The sequence below is a fragment of the Choloepus didactylus genome, chromosome 1 (assembly GCF_015220235.1).
Source record: "Choloepus didactylus isolate mChoDid1 chromosome 1, mChoDid1.pri, whole genome shotgun sequence".
Lineage (NCBI taxonomy): Eukaryota > Metazoa > Chordata > Mammalia > Pilosa > Megalonychidae > Choloepus > Choloepus didactylus.
In genome coordinates, this window is record NC_051307.1 from 122,466,139 (window position 1) to 122,483,538 (window position 17,400).

General features: G+C 40.3%; 1 protein-coding gene and 1 long non-coding RNA gene across 8 annotated transcripts in view; one reads left to right on the forward strand and one right to left on the reverse strand.

The window, feature by feature from the left end:
• TNIK (TRAF2 and NCK interacting kinase) overlaps positions 1-17,400 on the forward strand; it is a 433,418-nt gene that overhangs the window by 344,463 nt on the left and 71,555 nt on the right. For 3 of the 7 annotated variants that reach the window (XM_037840728.1, XM_037840735.1, XM_037840767.1), the window contains 5 exons: positions 432-518; positions 1,557-1,745; positions 10,489-10,653; positions 13,061-13,300; positions 14,289-14,395. In XM_037840728.1, the coding sequence (XP_037696656.1) occupies positions 432-518; positions 1,557-1,745; positions 10,489-10,653; positions 13,061-13,300; positions 14,289-14,395 (788 nt within the window). The remainder of the gene's footprint in view (positions 1-431; positions 519-1,556; positions 1,746-10,488; positions 10,654-13,060; positions 13,301-14,288; positions 14,396-17,400) is intronic. The other 4 variants (XM_037840740.1, XM_037840759.1, XM_037840750.1 and 1 more) reach the window with 3 other exon arrangements.
• On the reverse strand, positions 7,711-11,205 carry LOC119538065. Its single transcript, XR_005217505.1, has 3 exons — positions 11,113-11,205; positions 9,282-9,422; positions 7,711-7,971 (listed from the first exon to the last, which is right to left on the reverse strand). It is a non-coding gene; the product is annotated as an uncharacterized LOC119538065 (long non-coding RNA).

Here is a 17,400-nt window from a genome sequence, read left to right on the forward strand (position 1 = left end):
CCATTACAAAGGCAGACCGTGACTGACATTCAACAATTGTTGAATTATTCTGGTTGCACAGGAGCCTCCGAACCTTATAGCATCATTAGTTCCAGGTAGCTCAGAAAGAGGGGAACCTATAATGAAAAGCATTAAAATGCAGCTGGGTTTATTAAAACCAAGTAGAAACAGTAAAACCATGAGCCATCTCAGCCAGCCATTTCGAGTAGAGAGAGGGCTTGTGCGTTTGACTGCATTGACATGCTTTTTGCTTTGGTGTGGCATACTCTTCTTGTTTTGTGAGGAGGTGTCTGGGTATTTTTTTCTATCATTCCTTCTATACTTTACTTGGCAGCTCTGGTCACCTTTGAAATTACCGGTTCTTTTTCTCTCTCTTCCTCTCTCTCTCTCTTTCTGTGTTCCTCTGAATGCTCTGCTGCCCACCTCTCCAGGAGTACATCAGGCGACAGTTAGAGGAGGAGCAGAGACAGTTAGAGATCTTGCAGCAGCAGCTACTGCATGAACAAGCTCTACTTCTGGTAATGGGAAAGCCAACAGCCAGCTCACGTGCTCTGTGCTCATACCATGTGTGTGTGCATGTGTGTGTGTGAGTGGGTAGTGTGTGTCCCCTAACATGCCTGTCCAAGGGAGTATTCCCCGAGTCTCATGGGCCTCTACGAAACTGAATACATTTCCTGACCCAATTGGCCAAGTCATTAATACGTTAAATACACTGGTTATGCATTCTTTATTAATTCCATCTATTTTCATACTTTCATATGAATCCGGCCTTATTGTAAGTTCAGACTGTTTTCAAGACCCATTGTGTTTATTGCAGAGTAATTTGTAAGGCCATTTACAACATGCTGGAATTCAATCACAGCAAAATGCATCTCTTCCATAAGAACCCACTCAGTTTTTCCATCATATTTCATTTGCAGACTATTAGTTTTACGCTTACGATGGGAACATTTTGTGTTCCCTACTCATACAGCTTTTTTTTATTATTGCACTGTTCTCCAAATGGATTTGTTAGTTTATTGGTCTACCTTTTTTTAACTGAACTTTTATCCAGTGGCATTTTAATTTTTTCTGCTTGTACATAGCTTGTTAATGGCTTTTATTGGTTCAGGTTTTGGTAAGCAGAAGATGACATAGGCAATATCTTTAGTTATTTATTTTGTTTCATAATTAATTGTACATGTTTCATTGGTTTAATTACTAATTCAGGAAACGGATGGCTCCTTATAGGGCTTGTGTACTGACCATCCAAATGTCCTCATTATTGACCCTTTCTCAGTTGCAGTTCAGCAGGGTGTGACACCACTTTGTGGTATTTCATAGACTTGTCATTAAAACGATAGTGTTTTTATTAAATGCCCACATTTTTGTGTGGATGCTAATGAGAGGCCACGGCTGATATTTGCAGTGCTTCCTGACATCCTCCTGTTATTCTGATAGTGGTGAGCTCATTTGTTATTTCCCATCACTTCTGCCTCCATTGCACATTTAACTGGTACTTCCCATGGTTTCTCTATGGTGATGTGTCCTGTGCTCCTTCTTCCTGATCTGAACAGGAATATAAGCGCAAACAGTTGGAAGAACAGAGACAAGCAGAAAGACTGCAGAGACAGCTAAAGCAAGAAAGGGACTACTTGGTTTCCCTTCAGCACCAACGGCAGGAGCAGAGGCCTGTGGAGAAGAAGCCGCTGTACCATTACAAAGAAGGGATGAGTCCTAGTGAGAAGCCAGCCTGGGCCAAGGAGGTAAGGAAAGAGGTGCAGCCAGGCCCTCATGGCCAGGCTTGTGGTCCCCTGAGGTCATCCAGTAGAAGTGAAGAGTTAAACTGGGTGCTGCAAAGTTGGAAAACAATTCATTGTAAGACACACACTTTGCTTTCGGAAGAGCCATAACATTATTCTCTGTAGAGGAGTGGCGAAGTTCCTCATTCCATTTGTGATTCTTCGGAAGACAGTGTGTTTTTTTAGGCAACAGGGGAAGTAGAATAATCCTTTTCCTTTGGAAATCTAGTTGAGTTCATGGTATGAGGGTTTTTAGTGGCTTTCCCATGGAAGAATGTGACTTAGGACGCCTGGAATTCTAGATAAGATCATTTCCTGCCCATACATGGTCCCTGTTACAGTTCATTAGTGTCATCGCTCGCACTGCCTCATTCTTATGTTGCACTACAGACGCACAGTTGACTCAGACTGATGGTTCTGGTATTCACCTCCTAGATGCAAGGTCATTTGATTTCTTTTGCAGGTACTTCCAAAGTAATGATCCCTCATTTGCTCAATCACTAGATTACAGATGGATTTTTCAGGAACTCAGTTCTGATTAGCTCATCTTAGACATCTCATTAAAAATTGTTTGTATGAGAGGGAAAAAAAGGTGATAACCAAATAGGTAAAGCAAATGAACAAAATAATAACTTTAGCCAAGTTCAACTCCCCACCCTCACCCCTAGGCCCTCCCACCCGGGACGTCACTGTGGCAGCTCATACACAAAACACCCAGGTCTTCAGTTCCATCTTCACTTGTGCAGGAACCTGGTGATTTCCTCTATTTATTTGTGAGATCAGCTTGTCATTTAAAAGCATGGCTTTGGGTTTGGGTGTAATTTGTTTTTTGTATTTAATCTAGCATCTTTAGATATTTATAGCTAGAGCTTTTTTCCAAGTTATCTAAACTACAGTATTACCAGCGCCATATATCTGTCACAAGATCCTATTTTATGAAAAATATGTATCTCATTATTTTTCCAGTTTATCTTACATGTGCATAGAAAATGCTTGAAACAATGTTATCCTAATATTAATAATGGTTGTTTATGGATAAAGAATGTATAGGGGTTTTTAAAAGACTTTTGGTACCTTTATACATTATTTAAATTCTTTATAATGATAATGTACTATTTTAATAAAATTAATAAAATAATTTTTTCTTTCAGAACTTAAAAACCTAGTCAATATGTAGAGAAAATCTTTTGATTTGAGGTGGAGAATGTTTTCAGTCACTTTCCCCTGTAGTCTGTAAATATAATCCATGTTTATGTATGTCTGTAGCTGTGGCTTCTTTCTCTTAGAGCAATAATACAAGTTTGTGATCCTACTCTCAGGTAAAGCAATGACCCATTAATAATCCACCTGTTCTTCCAGCTAAGCAGACTAACTCGGCTTTTAAGCAGCTGACGTGGTTCCTGGCTGGAAGACACATACCACCTTCCTCCACTGCTAAACCATTTCCTAGCCATGCTGAACTGAAAGGCTCTGCTAAGCCAGACTCACAACTCTTGGCTATGGCAGCTGTTCAGAGAGCTGAAAAACCAGCCTCTACTGAGCTACTGCCTGTAGCACCTGCAGGAATTAATGATTCCAGATTAAGACTCCTATTTGAACATCACGCATGGAAGAAAGGTGGACAAGCGTGTCCCATCAGACTTGATCTTGAAGAACAGCTGAAACTTCAGGAAGCCTCAAGCATCATAGTGAGATCTCCAAAGAGGTCTCGCTCCCAAGGTTGTAGCCCAGCTCGAGGGTTAGGATCTGAGGTCATCTGTGTGTCCTCTCCCAACATCTCCAAAGTGATGTACCCCCAGTTGTCCAATACTGGAATTAAGGGTAAGGAGGGCCTTAGAGACTCACATAGACCTTGGGGCAGGGGGGCTGTGAACTCCTGCATCTTTACAAGTGCATCAACTCCTCTAAGAAGGGCAGCATCGCTAAGTAACCTCTCCTTGATGCATGAACACCTGGTCTTCATTGCTCCCAGCCCCAAGCATGAGTTTAGGAGAGTGACACCTGCAGACCCCATTCAACAGAACCGTCCTTCCTTGCAAAGCATCCCAGAACACCTTCTTTCCCCTGTGCAGCTCCCTCATGAACAAATGTACCAGAAAGTGGGGGAAAGCATGTAGCAGTTTCCTCTTCCTTCCTTTAACTTCTACCCATTGTGCTCTGATTTGAATATATCCACTTTGGCTTCATTGCTTTCTGATTACTGTTTGTCCTCATCTCTAACTTTCCTGGCATATTATCCCCTCTGTTCAGAACTAGTTCATGGTTCCTGAGCTTTCAGAAGCCACAGCATTCCTGGGCACAAATCTTTGCAAATGTCATCAAAGCTGTATTCTAGACCTCCTAATTCCCGTGTACTTCCTTGCCAAGCTCCTAGCAGTGAAAGGAACACAGCAGTTGGGCATGCAAACAACACGTTTGTGTCATCAGGCACTCCTGATGTGAGGTTCACTGGCCACCATAAGCCTGGTCCACCTCCGGCAGGTGGCATCTTCCAAGGTTCCCAGCTTCCTAGCAGCTGATGCTTTTCCTTTGGGCTTCATGCACTTCAAGACATATGTGGGAACATTCTTTTGGGATTTCACATTTAGTCCTCTCCTGTTAGGTGTAGTTTACCTAATCTAGCTTCCAACTAACCATCAATCTGTTCATGAAACAGCTCTCAAGTCTTAGAGTGGGTGTCCATATTTTAAAAGAAAGATGAGACATTAAGATGATAGAATGAGTGACAGGGCTAAATTTGGGATCAGAGCAATTGGTGTACAAATAAGAGCAAATAATTGTCTGCCTTGGTTTGACTCATCATTTTTGTTAACACCTGTTTACTTCTCAAGGCTGAGTAAAATGGGAATAAAAATGAGTGTGAGGATCCATCTTCTTGTCAGCAATGTGCAAACTTTTCTTCTAAAGCATTATTTATAGCTCTCTTTCTTTACACTGGAGAGGTAGGTGGGGTTCAATGTAGCTAAAATGTAATATATATTTTAAGACTTTGGATATGAGCAGAATTTCTAGCTTATCAGCATCTTAATTATCAGCTGATGAGATAACCTGGTGTTCTAGTTTCCTAATGCTGCCAGAATGCAAAACACCAGAAATGGATTGGCTTTTATAAAAGAGGGATTATTTGGTTACACAGTTATAGTCTTAAGGCCATAAAGTGTCCAAGGTAACACATCAGCAATGGCCAATGGTTTCCGGAAAACCTCTGTTAGCGGGAAGGCATGGTGGCTGGTGTCTGTTCCAAAGTTCTGGTTTCAAAATGGCTTTCTCCCAGGACATTCCTCTCTAGGCTGCAGTTCCTCAAAAATGTCACTCTTAGTTGCACTTGGGGTATTTGTCCTCTCTTAGCTTCTCCGGAGCAAGAGTCTGCTTTCAATGGCCGTCTTCAAACTGTCTTTCATCTGCAATTCCTGTGCTTTCTTCAAAGTGTCCCTCTCTTGGCTGTAGCTCCTCCTCAAAATGCCACTCTCAGCTGCACTGAGTTCCTTCTGTTTGTCAGCTCATTTATATGGCTCCACTGATCAAGGCCCACCCTTATGGGTGGGGCCACGCCTCCATGGAAATTATCTCATCAGAGTTATCACCTACAGTTGGGTGGGGCACATCTCCATGGAATCACTCAAAGAATTACAATCTAATTAACACTGATAGGTCTGCCCACACAAGATTACATCAAAGATAATGGCGTTTGGGGGGACATAATACATTCAAATTGGCACACCTGGGTTAAACTCTCTTTTGACGGTAGAATTAAAAAGTGCCATTTTCTTTTTCAAATATATCTTCTGGCCAGGATTCAAATTTGAAAATATCCTCAACTGGGATGAGTGGGCAGCTGTGCCCAGGCCAATCTCTCCTATGATGTGGAGTCTGGGATTTTTACCCCACGTGCCATTGAAGAAATCACTCAGCCATCTTCAACCCATTCCAACCCCTTCTGTAATCTGTCCCAGCATTTGTTTTTTAACTCAATTCTGTATCCTTTTTTTCATGGTGGCTTTCCTTCTTTGATTACTTTTTCATCCACTTACCTCTTCTCTTCCTTGGTTCAAATTGATGTCATCAGTAGTGTAATGTTATAATGCTTCACCCTCTGTTTTTTTTTCTTCATCTTGTAAAACAGAAGTGCTCATCGCACTTCTCATTACCTCTCTCACTAATTTGTTGCATACAGTAAGAACAAATGAAAATACTTGATCATTTGCAAATCTTAATGAGCTCTTCCCTGCCTCCCTTTACCCATTATTCTATCTGTCCTGACTATATGTCACATTGGCTTTGATTTTTAGATTTTTGGTTTCAGTCTGCAAGGAACATTATAATCTGTATTAACAGGAGGGAGACATTCTTCATCCCTTTCAGATTCCTTTTGTACTCACTCACAGGGCTAGTAATTCTTTGTCTAAATCCACCTGCCACTTCTGGATTGGGATGGAAGTCACATTTGTTCTGTGAAAACATCAGTATGACGTTCCATTAAACATCAGCAGAATGTGAAGGTCTTATTTCTGACTCTCACTTTTTGAATGATGGCGATTCCTTTTTCTCCTGTTTCTTTTAATGGCATTTGATTGTCTGGGCCTTGGCAACTGTGTGTGTCCCTCAGCCCCATCACACACACACATACACACACACTTCCTTTTATTTGTTTTGTTTTGCTTTTTATCATTTTGCACCAACTCCCAGCATTGGCAGAATGCTTTGTCTACATGAGATTGTATTTTAATTTTTATTAGTACTCCATCATATTCTCTGTCTGTGATGTGTACCAGTCACCTGGCCATGGTTTTATTTGGCAAACGATATGACTTAGCTTTTTATGTGAACTGTGAGCACAAGGTCAGAGTATCTCATGAGTACTTAAAAGATATGTATTGACTTTTCTTTCTCCAGCATTGCCAGTGAACACAAAAATCAAACTGTTTTGTGCAGTTGAAAAGAAAAAAAGAAACTCCCATACAGTTGTTTTCAATTCACCATACATTAGCCCTTAAGTAAGGCATTTTAAAACCTTCGTAAACCCTCCTACCCTACATCATATAAAACATTAAAATGCACCCACATGACATAGTAAATATATTTTGCCTTCAAGATTTTTGAAATTACTTCTATAATTTTGTTTTGAAATTATTTCTTAACAAATAGCCATTATTGCGAAGTGAAACGTTATAACCTACAAATTATTTTCAAATTACAGAACAATTTAGTAATTGACATTGATATATTTCTTTTTATACATGTTTAAATACATTAATTATTTTGGAGATTTTTTTTTTGAAATCTTATCATCAAAAAATTTATTTTCAGTTCTTCTATGTTTGTGCAGCCTTTGTACATCTCGAGGCCTTGGTTCCCAATGGGCAACACAGGCTAGCCTGGAGCAGAATTTTATCAAGACCACAGTTAATGTTTTTCTTTCTCCCTATAATGCTATAATAAATCGTATAGCGTTTCTGCAGAAATGAGCCAGACCTCTCCAAAGTCATTTTAGTTTTGATTTTAAAGTGGTCTTTTTAAGTTAAATCGCTTTTGTAGTAAAATTGATCAGTCTTTTGTAATCCTGTTCTTGATATTCATTGACAATCTCATCTTCCTCTTCAACTGTGGTATCCTTTGTAACAGGTAACGTTTTTCATTGTCATCTGTCACTTTGCTCTATGTCTGATGCTATTAGTGCACTCTTTTTTTTGGTGGTGGTGCTGGTATTTTATGTCTTCTTGGCAGTAGGAGATTGGAGCAGAGGCTTGGCTAATATTTCTTGTGTGTCCTCCAAGGCAGATTGCAACATGTCTTGATTGAGCTTGGAAAAAAAAATCTTCTCTGTTTTTTGTACTCACGTATCTTTCTTCATTCGTTAATAGACATAAGTTTTGATGATTCAAGGACAGGCCTTTGCCCAGTATCAAAATAATCAGAAGGGCCCACTCCTAGATACACTATCCACCTTTCCCTTCTGTCCATCTGTGAAATCATTATTAGGAGAAGTGCCTTTTTCAATGTTTGATTTGATATTTTGCTTCAGTACTTAAGATGTTCCCTTGGTGCAAAAACATTTGTACAGCATTTTCTTCCTCAGGACTTTAGGGTAAAGTGTGTAGCCAGAGGCCTCTGAAAATCTCATAGATTTTCAAATTTCTTTGGATCAACTCCAACCCAGCAAATTTCAGTGCATTGGAAGTTTCAGCATACCCTGAAATAATTTGCAAAGTGTAACAATAGATTATTTATCCCTGATATTTTAGTATGGTACAGACGAAAACATGCTAATGGTTGGACTTGTAAACTAACTGATAGCAGACATAGGGAATTTTAGTAAACCATTTGGTTCCTTTTCATTTTGGTACTAGAAGAACATTTAAAACAACCATATATGATTAATCAAACTCATTAACTGCCTGTAAACATTGGTTCCTGCACTTTCTGCCCTGGTCATTTCTACTGACAGCTCTTGGGCCCCATATGGCCTGTGGGACCATCTGAGGCAAGGATGCATTCTTTACTGGGGCCTTGTTCTGGCAGGTCTTTGCCTCAAAAATGACTTCTTTTATCAAGAGGAAGTCTTTTGGAGCAAACTTTGCTACTGCTATTTTGAATGTGCTGTCTCTTAATGTGTGTACAGACCTATGAGAGTATATTTTACAGTTCACAAAAGCAATAATTAGAAGTATTCCTCACTATTTGAGGAATAGTCACATTGCCCACTATAAATGGTTCCTTTATTTGGGGTACCAGTGGCTAGAGTTTGCATAGCCAGATATTTTTCTGAAAATATATCTGAATCTCTTGGGTTCCTGAGCTCAGACAGCAATGGTTTGGATAGTGGGTGGCTGGATAGCGAAGGGTACTTGTCATGTGATTTATCTATTAATGATCTTCCCTGGAAATAAGAAAATGGCTATAATATTGGACCAAATCCAGTGGTCTAGAAATATTCCCCTTCTTTTTAAAGAGTCTTATATTTGGAAAAGCATGTCTTGGTTTCAATCTTTCTATGGCTGTCTTACAGGACTTTTTTTTGTGGTCCTATCTTGATGCAATAGACAATAATTATTGCTGATGTAATTCCTTGCACATACACGCACCCAGAGTATACATGATCTGGTTTATATTCCTGGCTTTTTGCAGCTTATTTTATATGGTATGTGGTGAGCCTCTGGGACATGGAGCTTCAAAACCAAAGTTGACTGTATGCCATTTGTATGTACCCTGCACAGCCATGGAGGGGAAGAGATGTTCAAATTACCCCTATGCAGAGGCAGAAGGGCTATTTCTATTCTGTAGTGTGTCTATCATGCTAAAGTGTTTGAGGTTAATATGGCAGTTTAAAAAAATAGACTTTATTCAGTATATGAGACTGAGTGTTCCTCTAGAAAGATTCAAAATGGGATAGGGAGGATGGGAAAGAGTAGTTTTTCCAAATTTTTATTTCAAATTAGGCATTCAAAATGATAAAGACTGCTACAAAAAATATGTAGATGGAATGAAGGTTGAATTACTTACATGTGGTTTCCATGATGTTCTCTTCCAATACTCAGGCGACAAGTCAGCAGAAGAGTGTCCAGGCTCGTGCTGGAGGGTCAGGGTGGGGAGAATGGTTGTCTTGCTCTGGTGGGTTTGGAAGGTAAACAGTCAAACTTGACCCTAAAGACATAAAGGTCAAGACAAGATGAAGGTGGAAGAAAAGTCCTAGGCCTCTTGAAGTGGTTGATGATCTCAAATCCTGCTTGGCAGTGCCACCCTGCTTATCTAAATGTCCCTTTAAAATTGCCCTCTGTATCAGTCTGCCGTGGACATGTCCTTGGGGCAATGTGTGCCAGTAAAAAGGGCATTCACTGGTACTGTGAGCCTAGGCTGTGTAGCCCTTCATATCAGTTGTCTGCTTGGGGCTGAGAGAGACTCTGGGAGAAAGGGAATAACAAGAAAATGCAATGGCCTGAGAGGGGAGAGGGTTTGAGTGGGGAGAGGAAGGGAGGAGAAGCAAGAATGAACGTCACATGGGGAGAAACAGGGAGGAAGAAAGGCGAGTCCGAGGCTGGAAATGGAAAGAATGGGGAGGAGCTGTGTATTTTAGGGAGCAGAGAGAGACAACTTGAAGAGAGAAAGCCCTGAAGAGAGAAAAAGAAAATGATAGAGGAAGTGTGTTTAAGACAGGCCGTCCTCCTTAAGCATGCTGCCGGGAACACCCACTTGCCTATCAGGAGGGCCTGTGATGAGGCGGGGACAGCGCACTAAACTTCATCCTCGTTTCTACCCGCCCAGTGCTCTCCTCCCTATACCATGAGTCAGGAAGCGATTTTCTATTTTCTCCAAGCGATCCTAATGCCTCCCACAGGTCCCCTGATTATCTGTGGTGCAAGCTGCCTGCCTCACTAACCCCATGACTTTATGAACTGTCAGCAACATAAGATCGCAATCAGTGCAAGAGAGTCCCTTAACATTAAGCAGATCCCAAATTCCCAGCCAGTGAAATAGCGAGAGGTAGTAGGTTATGGAAGGACAATGGCTTTGGTGCTGGGTGGTTTTTTTGTTGTTAATTTTCACTTGGATAGAAACGATTCTTGCTGCTGAGCAGAAATGGAGATTTTTGGCTTCCTAAAAATGAAATGATCAGAGGGACACAAAAATGGCTGTGCAGGTGACTACAGAGAATCCTTACTTGGAAATAAGTCAGCTTTTCTCCACTGAGGCTCTCTTTTATTGCTTCTAGGTGGAAGAACGGTCAAGGCTCAACCGGCAGAGTTCCCCTGCCATGCCTCACAAGGTTGCCAACAGGATATCTGACCCCAACCTGCCCCCAAGATCGGAGTCCTTCAGCATTAGTGGGGTTCAGCCTGCTCGGACGCCCCCCATGCTCAGACCAGTAGACTCCCAGGTACATCCTCCCCTTCGTTCCATCAGCCTTCCAATAGGATGTATAGTGAAATCTGTTAAAAACCCAGGGAATTGTAACAAGGATTCAGGGATGGGGCCAATTAAACCGTGGCCCTTTAAATACAACGTATGCTATGGAAGTCTTCACTGAATGTGACAGGTAGAGGAAGGAGTGAGAGAGAAGAAAGCACTCTCCTAAACTAGGAGCCACCACAAAGTTACTTCTTAGTAAACTGGCCACTCTGGAGACCCATAGGACGTCACTTATAAGCATCCTTTTATAATTACCAAAATTAGAATCCATGTGGATCTTTGGTAGTATATGGTAGCTATTATATTTTCCTTTGTTCTCTGAGATCTTGGCATGAGCCTCAAACTAAAATAATGAAATGGGCTTGGTTAAGTAAAATTGTGACTTTTAAGCCAGCAGTGCTCAGAGTGGTTGCTAGGTCAGCCTCACCTGGAAACTTGGTAGAAGTGCAGATTCTCGGGCCCACCCCAGGCCTCCTGATGAGAAACTGTGGGGCAGCAGAGCAATCTTGAGGGTTTAACAAGTCCTCGGGTGGTTCTGATGCACTTCAAAGTTTGAGAAGTAGTGTCTTGAGCTATTTGGAAAAGAATGGTATTACTCTGCTATTATGAAAGAAGGAAGTATCTGGAAGTTCTAGAGGATTTTAAAATTATATATACTAAAAATAAACTATAAAGTAAAATAAAGTATGTCTTAAATTCCTTCCAGGTATCCACCTGTGTTAAGACTTCCACACAATATTTTGAGGTCACTTTTAAAATAGTAATGCTATTTGAACAGGAGTTTAAAAGCATGGTGAGAATATCAAGTATTGGTGGTGCTTTAAGTCTGCGTGTAATAAATGAGGTCCAAGATTTTTCAACACCAGTTACCTTAGCATATCTCCCCCTTGGTTATTTTTATTTGTACATCATTCTTTTGTGCCTCATCTTCAATAGGATACATTTTCATAGGGGCTTTTCTTTTAATGCACAGACTTCCTCTTTTAAAATTCCTAACTTTGACTTTATAGTATTTTGCCCAATACGAGGGAAAGTAGAGAGGGAAAGCTTCTTCTGTGAAAGTGACCCTAGCAAATGAAAATGTAGATACCCTGTGATAACTTTTTGGGATAAGCATTTTTCAAGGAATGCCAAAATTTTTTTGATTCTTTTAAAGTTGGTTTTTTTATTTTGTACTAAATATTTTTTAAATGTTCATTGTTTTAATATTAATATTTAACATTAATTAATATAAAATTAATATTTAATTGGTTATGGTTCTATTCTGGTTGAAACAGAACACTCAGCTGAGCTGGGCTTTGGGGATTTTCTTTTAAACTGTAAGTAAACACACATAATGCTGAGATTTCAGACTAGAGAGGGTCTGATATGCACCTTACACAGAGCAGACTCTAAATTAATATTTGTTGAATTAATAATTTAATTTAGAAATCACACTAGATTTTTTTTTCTTGCCAAGATTTATTGAGCACTGTCCACATGCCAGGCACGTTGCTAGACCCAGGAATACAATGACGAGCGTGACAGACTTGGCTCCTGTCCCCAGGGAGCTTGCCATTATGAAGTGGAGGAGCCAGGCATTAAATAGGCACTAACAATACATTGTGAGCGGTGGTAGGTAAGAGGGGCACCCTCCTCGCTGGAGTTTAGTTATTTATCTTAAAGAGCCACATTTTCATCTGTGTGTACAATTATCACCACATGCCAGATGGTGAGACTGACAACTGTAAAAGAAACATCCAGGTGTTGAGATAATTGGTAAGAGCCAGTTCACCAAAAAGTAGGATAGTGTAGAGATTAGGTGTGTGGGCTCTGGGAGCAGAATATCTGGGTTCAAATCTAGGCTCCAGCAGGTATTAGCTTTGAAATCTAGAATATTAACCTCTCTGTACCTTACATTGCTCATGTGTAGAATGAAGAAAATAATTCTGTTCTCCTATTGCAGGGTTACTAAACAAAATATTTAAAGCAGTTCTTGTTTTATAGAGCAATAGCATTTTCTAAAGTCAAGGTTAGGAGTTTTAAGAAGGAAGTTTGTCATGTTAGAAAAAGAAGTCCTTATAAAATATATGATACTGCTGGGCAGTGGATGTTTACTAAATAAAGTTATTATCTACACACCTATTTCACTGACATCTTAGCAATCCCAAGTAAATCATTTAACTTTGTGCCTGGAACATAGGTTCAGCCCTATACCTAGCTCTAAATTGAAAATTTGGAAGAACTTTTTCAAAGTATGCTGTAAATAGCTGTGATGGACTTGTGTCTTCCAATTCTTCTGCCCTAGAACTTTATTTTCCCTTCAACTGATAGAGGCACTGGCCGAGTTGGTGTTCCTTCTAATGTCGCTGATCTAATCTCGGTTTGATGCTTAGATCCCACATCTGGTAGCTGTAAAATCCCAGGGATCTGCCTTGACCGCCTCCCAGTCAGTGCACGAGCAGCCCACAAAGGGCCTGTCTGGGTTTCAGGAGGCTCTGAACGTGACCTCTCACCGCGTCGAGATGCCACGCCAGAACTCGGATCCCACGTCTGAAAACCCTCCTCTCCCCACTCGTATTGAAAAGTTTGACCGCAGCTCTTGGTTACGACAGGAAGAAGACATTCCACCAAAGGTAGTACTGCTGGGGTGTTTTTATCACCAACATCATTGATTATTATTATTACCGCTGTTCCAGACCTTTCATAGTAGTGAAGAATGTGATGAAGCCCGTTCCACATGTGTTGTTTCCTCCTCATTCCAAAGCTAAGACTTGGCTTGTCATTTACCATTTCTGACTTCCATTTTCTCCAAAGCAACTGAGTCTCAGTTAATTGGAAGCATATATCCTATATCCAGAATTAGAACTCTCAACCCCACACATTCCACACTATTATTTTACTATGCATATTAAGAAACAGAACAATGGATTTTTTTCATTGATGGCTGAATCTACATCTAGACAAATTGAAAACTTCCAGATAAAAAGTAGAAAATTCAATTATTTTTTATTTTATCAACACAAAGTCAAACCAGATTTCAGGTGTCCAGAAGACAGTATTGCTCTTAGGATATTTTAGTTGGCTCATTTAAGGAAAGCTCCTTCAAGGTCAGGTCATAATTTAATTCTGACCTTAAGTAAGTACTGAGGGCAAAATGACAGCCATTCCACTAGACAAAACAGCCCCAGGTTTGGCTTCATTTGTTTTGTTTTTTGCCTATATCAAGTGATTAGTCACTCCAGGAAATGTTCTGGAATGTACCTGTGCATATGGCTACAGAGTGTTTCAAAATAGTGGATAAATCTTTGTATCAAATTTAGGAATCCCCTTTCTCCTGAATTCAGCAGAGGGGTATGACAAATGGAATGTCACACAATTTCCAGAAAACACTTCCATTGTTGATTCCAGAAAAAAATAATACTTTTCACTCAATGGTTTTCAAATATTTTTCCTGGTTTTCCCCTCCAAAGGGGAATAAAAGGTATTTCTTCCTTGTTTAAGATAGTTTCTGTAACTCCTGGCAAATCTTTGGAAAGAAGTAGGCTTTTCAAGCAGTAGCCTATGGAAAAAATATATGCATTCTTTTATGGAAAAGATTGATGAATTCTGGTTTTCTTCCAGGTGCCTCAGAGAACAACTTCTATATCCCCAGCATTAGCCAGAAAGAATTCTCCTGGAAATGGTAGTGCCCTGGGACCCCGACTAGGATCTCAACCCATCAGAGCAAGGTAAGGGAAAGACGATGGCTACGGTGAAGGAAAAAGCCCCTACCTCCACCTTTACTTGTTCTCCTAAAAATGATTTTGCTCTTTTTTCACTTCAGAGGCATGTTGACTTGCCACCTGCACTATAATTTTTGGTGGGTCAAAACTCATGCCTTTTATTTCTTTTAGTAGCCTTTCATAGAATTCAGTCAACAGTGGGGGCTCTTGAGTGAATGAATGATTAATGAATGAATGAGGCAGTTGGGAAGCTAATCAAGTGTACCTTAACTGACAGTTTTCAAAACCTGGGAGTAAAATTGCAAATACAGGTCTGTTTGCAAATACCTCAAACCATTACTTCAGAGACCATTTCCTAGAAACAACAAAACAGAATGGCCTGGTTTGAGGTGATTTTCAGCATCAGATCAAGAAATGTGCTCTGGGAACCAATGAGACTTTACAAAGTAATTGCCAAAGAAATGCAGTAGTGGCCAAACTATAGAGCTTCCCTTGCTTGGCAAATTACAAAGGGACTAGCTTTTATGAGGCAGTCACCTCCTTGGCATTATGGAGGGTCACTGAAATACGGTTATGCTTCCAGTGTTGCTCTGTGCTCTCCTTCCAGACTTTTCTATCAACAATGTATATTCCTGCAGTCAGGAAGTTGCATCCACCTACTGGTTGGTGTAGAGATCTCATGAGACACTAGAAAGTAAACAATGTCCTTATAATATTTGAGCACATTTTATTTGGCAGCAGATGCTATAGTTCATCAAGCTTCCCCCTGATTCTTCATTATAAATGCACCCCTTTTTAAGATCAACTAAAATAGCAAATGGCCTCTGTTGAGACTATAAAAAGGATGAGCTCAGGCAGGCTGTTTTATCCTTCTTTGTTGTGTTCCTAATAAAGGGAGGCCCTTCCCTTTGCTAGTAAAGACAGAGAGATTGAGAACAAAGGTTATGGTTAGCTATACATATTTTAAAATATGGAATGCTTTTGATCATAAAGCTTTCCTTTTCCGCTTCATATGAAAAGTTTTAGGAAGGGTCAGTCCATAAATTAGATGGAATTAGACTAAGAAATATTAATCCCTTTTGGGCAAAGACAGTAGTCCATTCTGAGTGGAATTACCCAGTGCAGCTGGCTCTGAATAAGCCATTTTTTCCCAGTAACTTGTCAGATTCACTGCTGAGCTGGTGTTGCTAAGCAGCACCGAGGAAGACTGGAGCACACTGTGACAAGGGAGCCAAAGGAATGTTAGCCCTGGATTGCCAGCTTGAACTTTATCAGTTCCCCTCTTCAAGCAGCAATTCATCCCTAATTATCAGTGCTTCTTGCTCCTTTGAAACCTGTCCTTGAAGCTTTGTTCATTGGATCAGTTGCTTAGAATTTTTAGTTGCTAGAGATCAAGCATCATTTCAACTTTAAGTATATTTCCCTCTATCAACCTAACAGGAAAGAGAGACAATTATCATTATATAGTCAAATAAAAAGTGACTTTTTATCCTCTCTGAAGTGTTATTTTAATGACATTGGGGCCTAAGGTATTTGGCGTTTGATGGTGAGTAGCTTTGCAAAATGTGGGCTTTCCCCTCAAAACCACTTAAATATTGGACTTTGACCAATGAATGCAGACTTTGAGTGAGATGGCTAACATTTTTCTACTTATAGAGGTAGGAAGGGAGTGAACCAAGGGGTGATAATGAGTTACTTCCATTGAAAGCCAGAGGGGGCTTGAGGGGTGGAGCCAGGGCTTGGAGAATCCCCATCTTTGCCACGTTGGGAAACCTTACAGAACACCACTCTCTTGCTATCACATGTCTCTGCGTGACCAACATTTAAGATTGGGATCATGCTTTGCAACTCCAGATTGGATTGCAGTTTTAAAAGCTTCAGGATTTGATTTATTTACTGTGATAGAGGCAGCTTTAGTTTGCTTTTGCTGTGCAATTAACCGACTTAGTGGCTTACAAAAATAATAATTTATTACGTCTCATTATTCTGTGGATCGTCTGAGATCCACAAGGTCCACTGGTCTCCCCTGGTCTCACTAACAGCTGTTTGAGCTGATGGGTCAGCTGGACCTATCTTTCCACATAGTCTTTCATCCCAAGCTTCTTCACCATTTGCCAATCTGAGGACAGGATCCCAAGGAAGAAAGTCTCAATGCACAAGCACTCTTCAAGCCTTCACTTGCATCATCTTTGCTGCTGTCCCATTGGTCACCACAAGTCATGTAGCTGAGCCTTGAGCCAGTGTGGAAGGGAAATACACAGGGGCTTGGATACTGGGAGACATGATTGGTTGGGGTCACTGCTGGAACACAGAGACTATCCTACTTCCTATTGGCCTAATGAGGTCCTCATGGTTCTTTTTTTGTCTTTGTCAGATAACTGCCAGTCCATAAAGTCATTAAAAAGGATTTCTGTTATGTAATCCATCCTTTACATGATTCTAAGCTACATTCCTTATACTTGGTCAGTATTCCTTTTTTTCCTCCCAGCCTTTTCTTTAAAGTGATTTTTCTTTGAAGTGACTCCCAAGGTAGACTAGAAAATAAAAACTTAGAATGGTTTCCAAGAAAAATTGCACAGCTAGTAAAGGATAAATTTTCAGGTGTTTTGTTATTATTTTTAATTCATTTGCTATATTCAGCAAGTATTTATTGAAGACCCACTGTGTGCCAGGGCTACATGTGGCCCTGGGACCCAGCACTCCACCCTGCCTGACTCCAGGGCCTGTGTTCCTTCCCTGGGTCTGCCACTCTTTGGGGCTACAGGTATGACTACAGCCAAATCATTTCTTACCTTGATTTCTTATTTTGTTTTGGGTTAAATATGAGAATTCACTTATGCAAAGGAGACAGACCCTAAAGGTGAAGAAGCTCAATTTTTGCTTCCTGCATTCAGTACTAATGAACTCTAGTTACTAAGGGTAAGGCATTATGCCATAATTGCAGAATATGGTTTTTTTTTTTTTCATTTTGATGGTTTTGGAAACAGTGTTTAAATCGATAAACTAAGTGG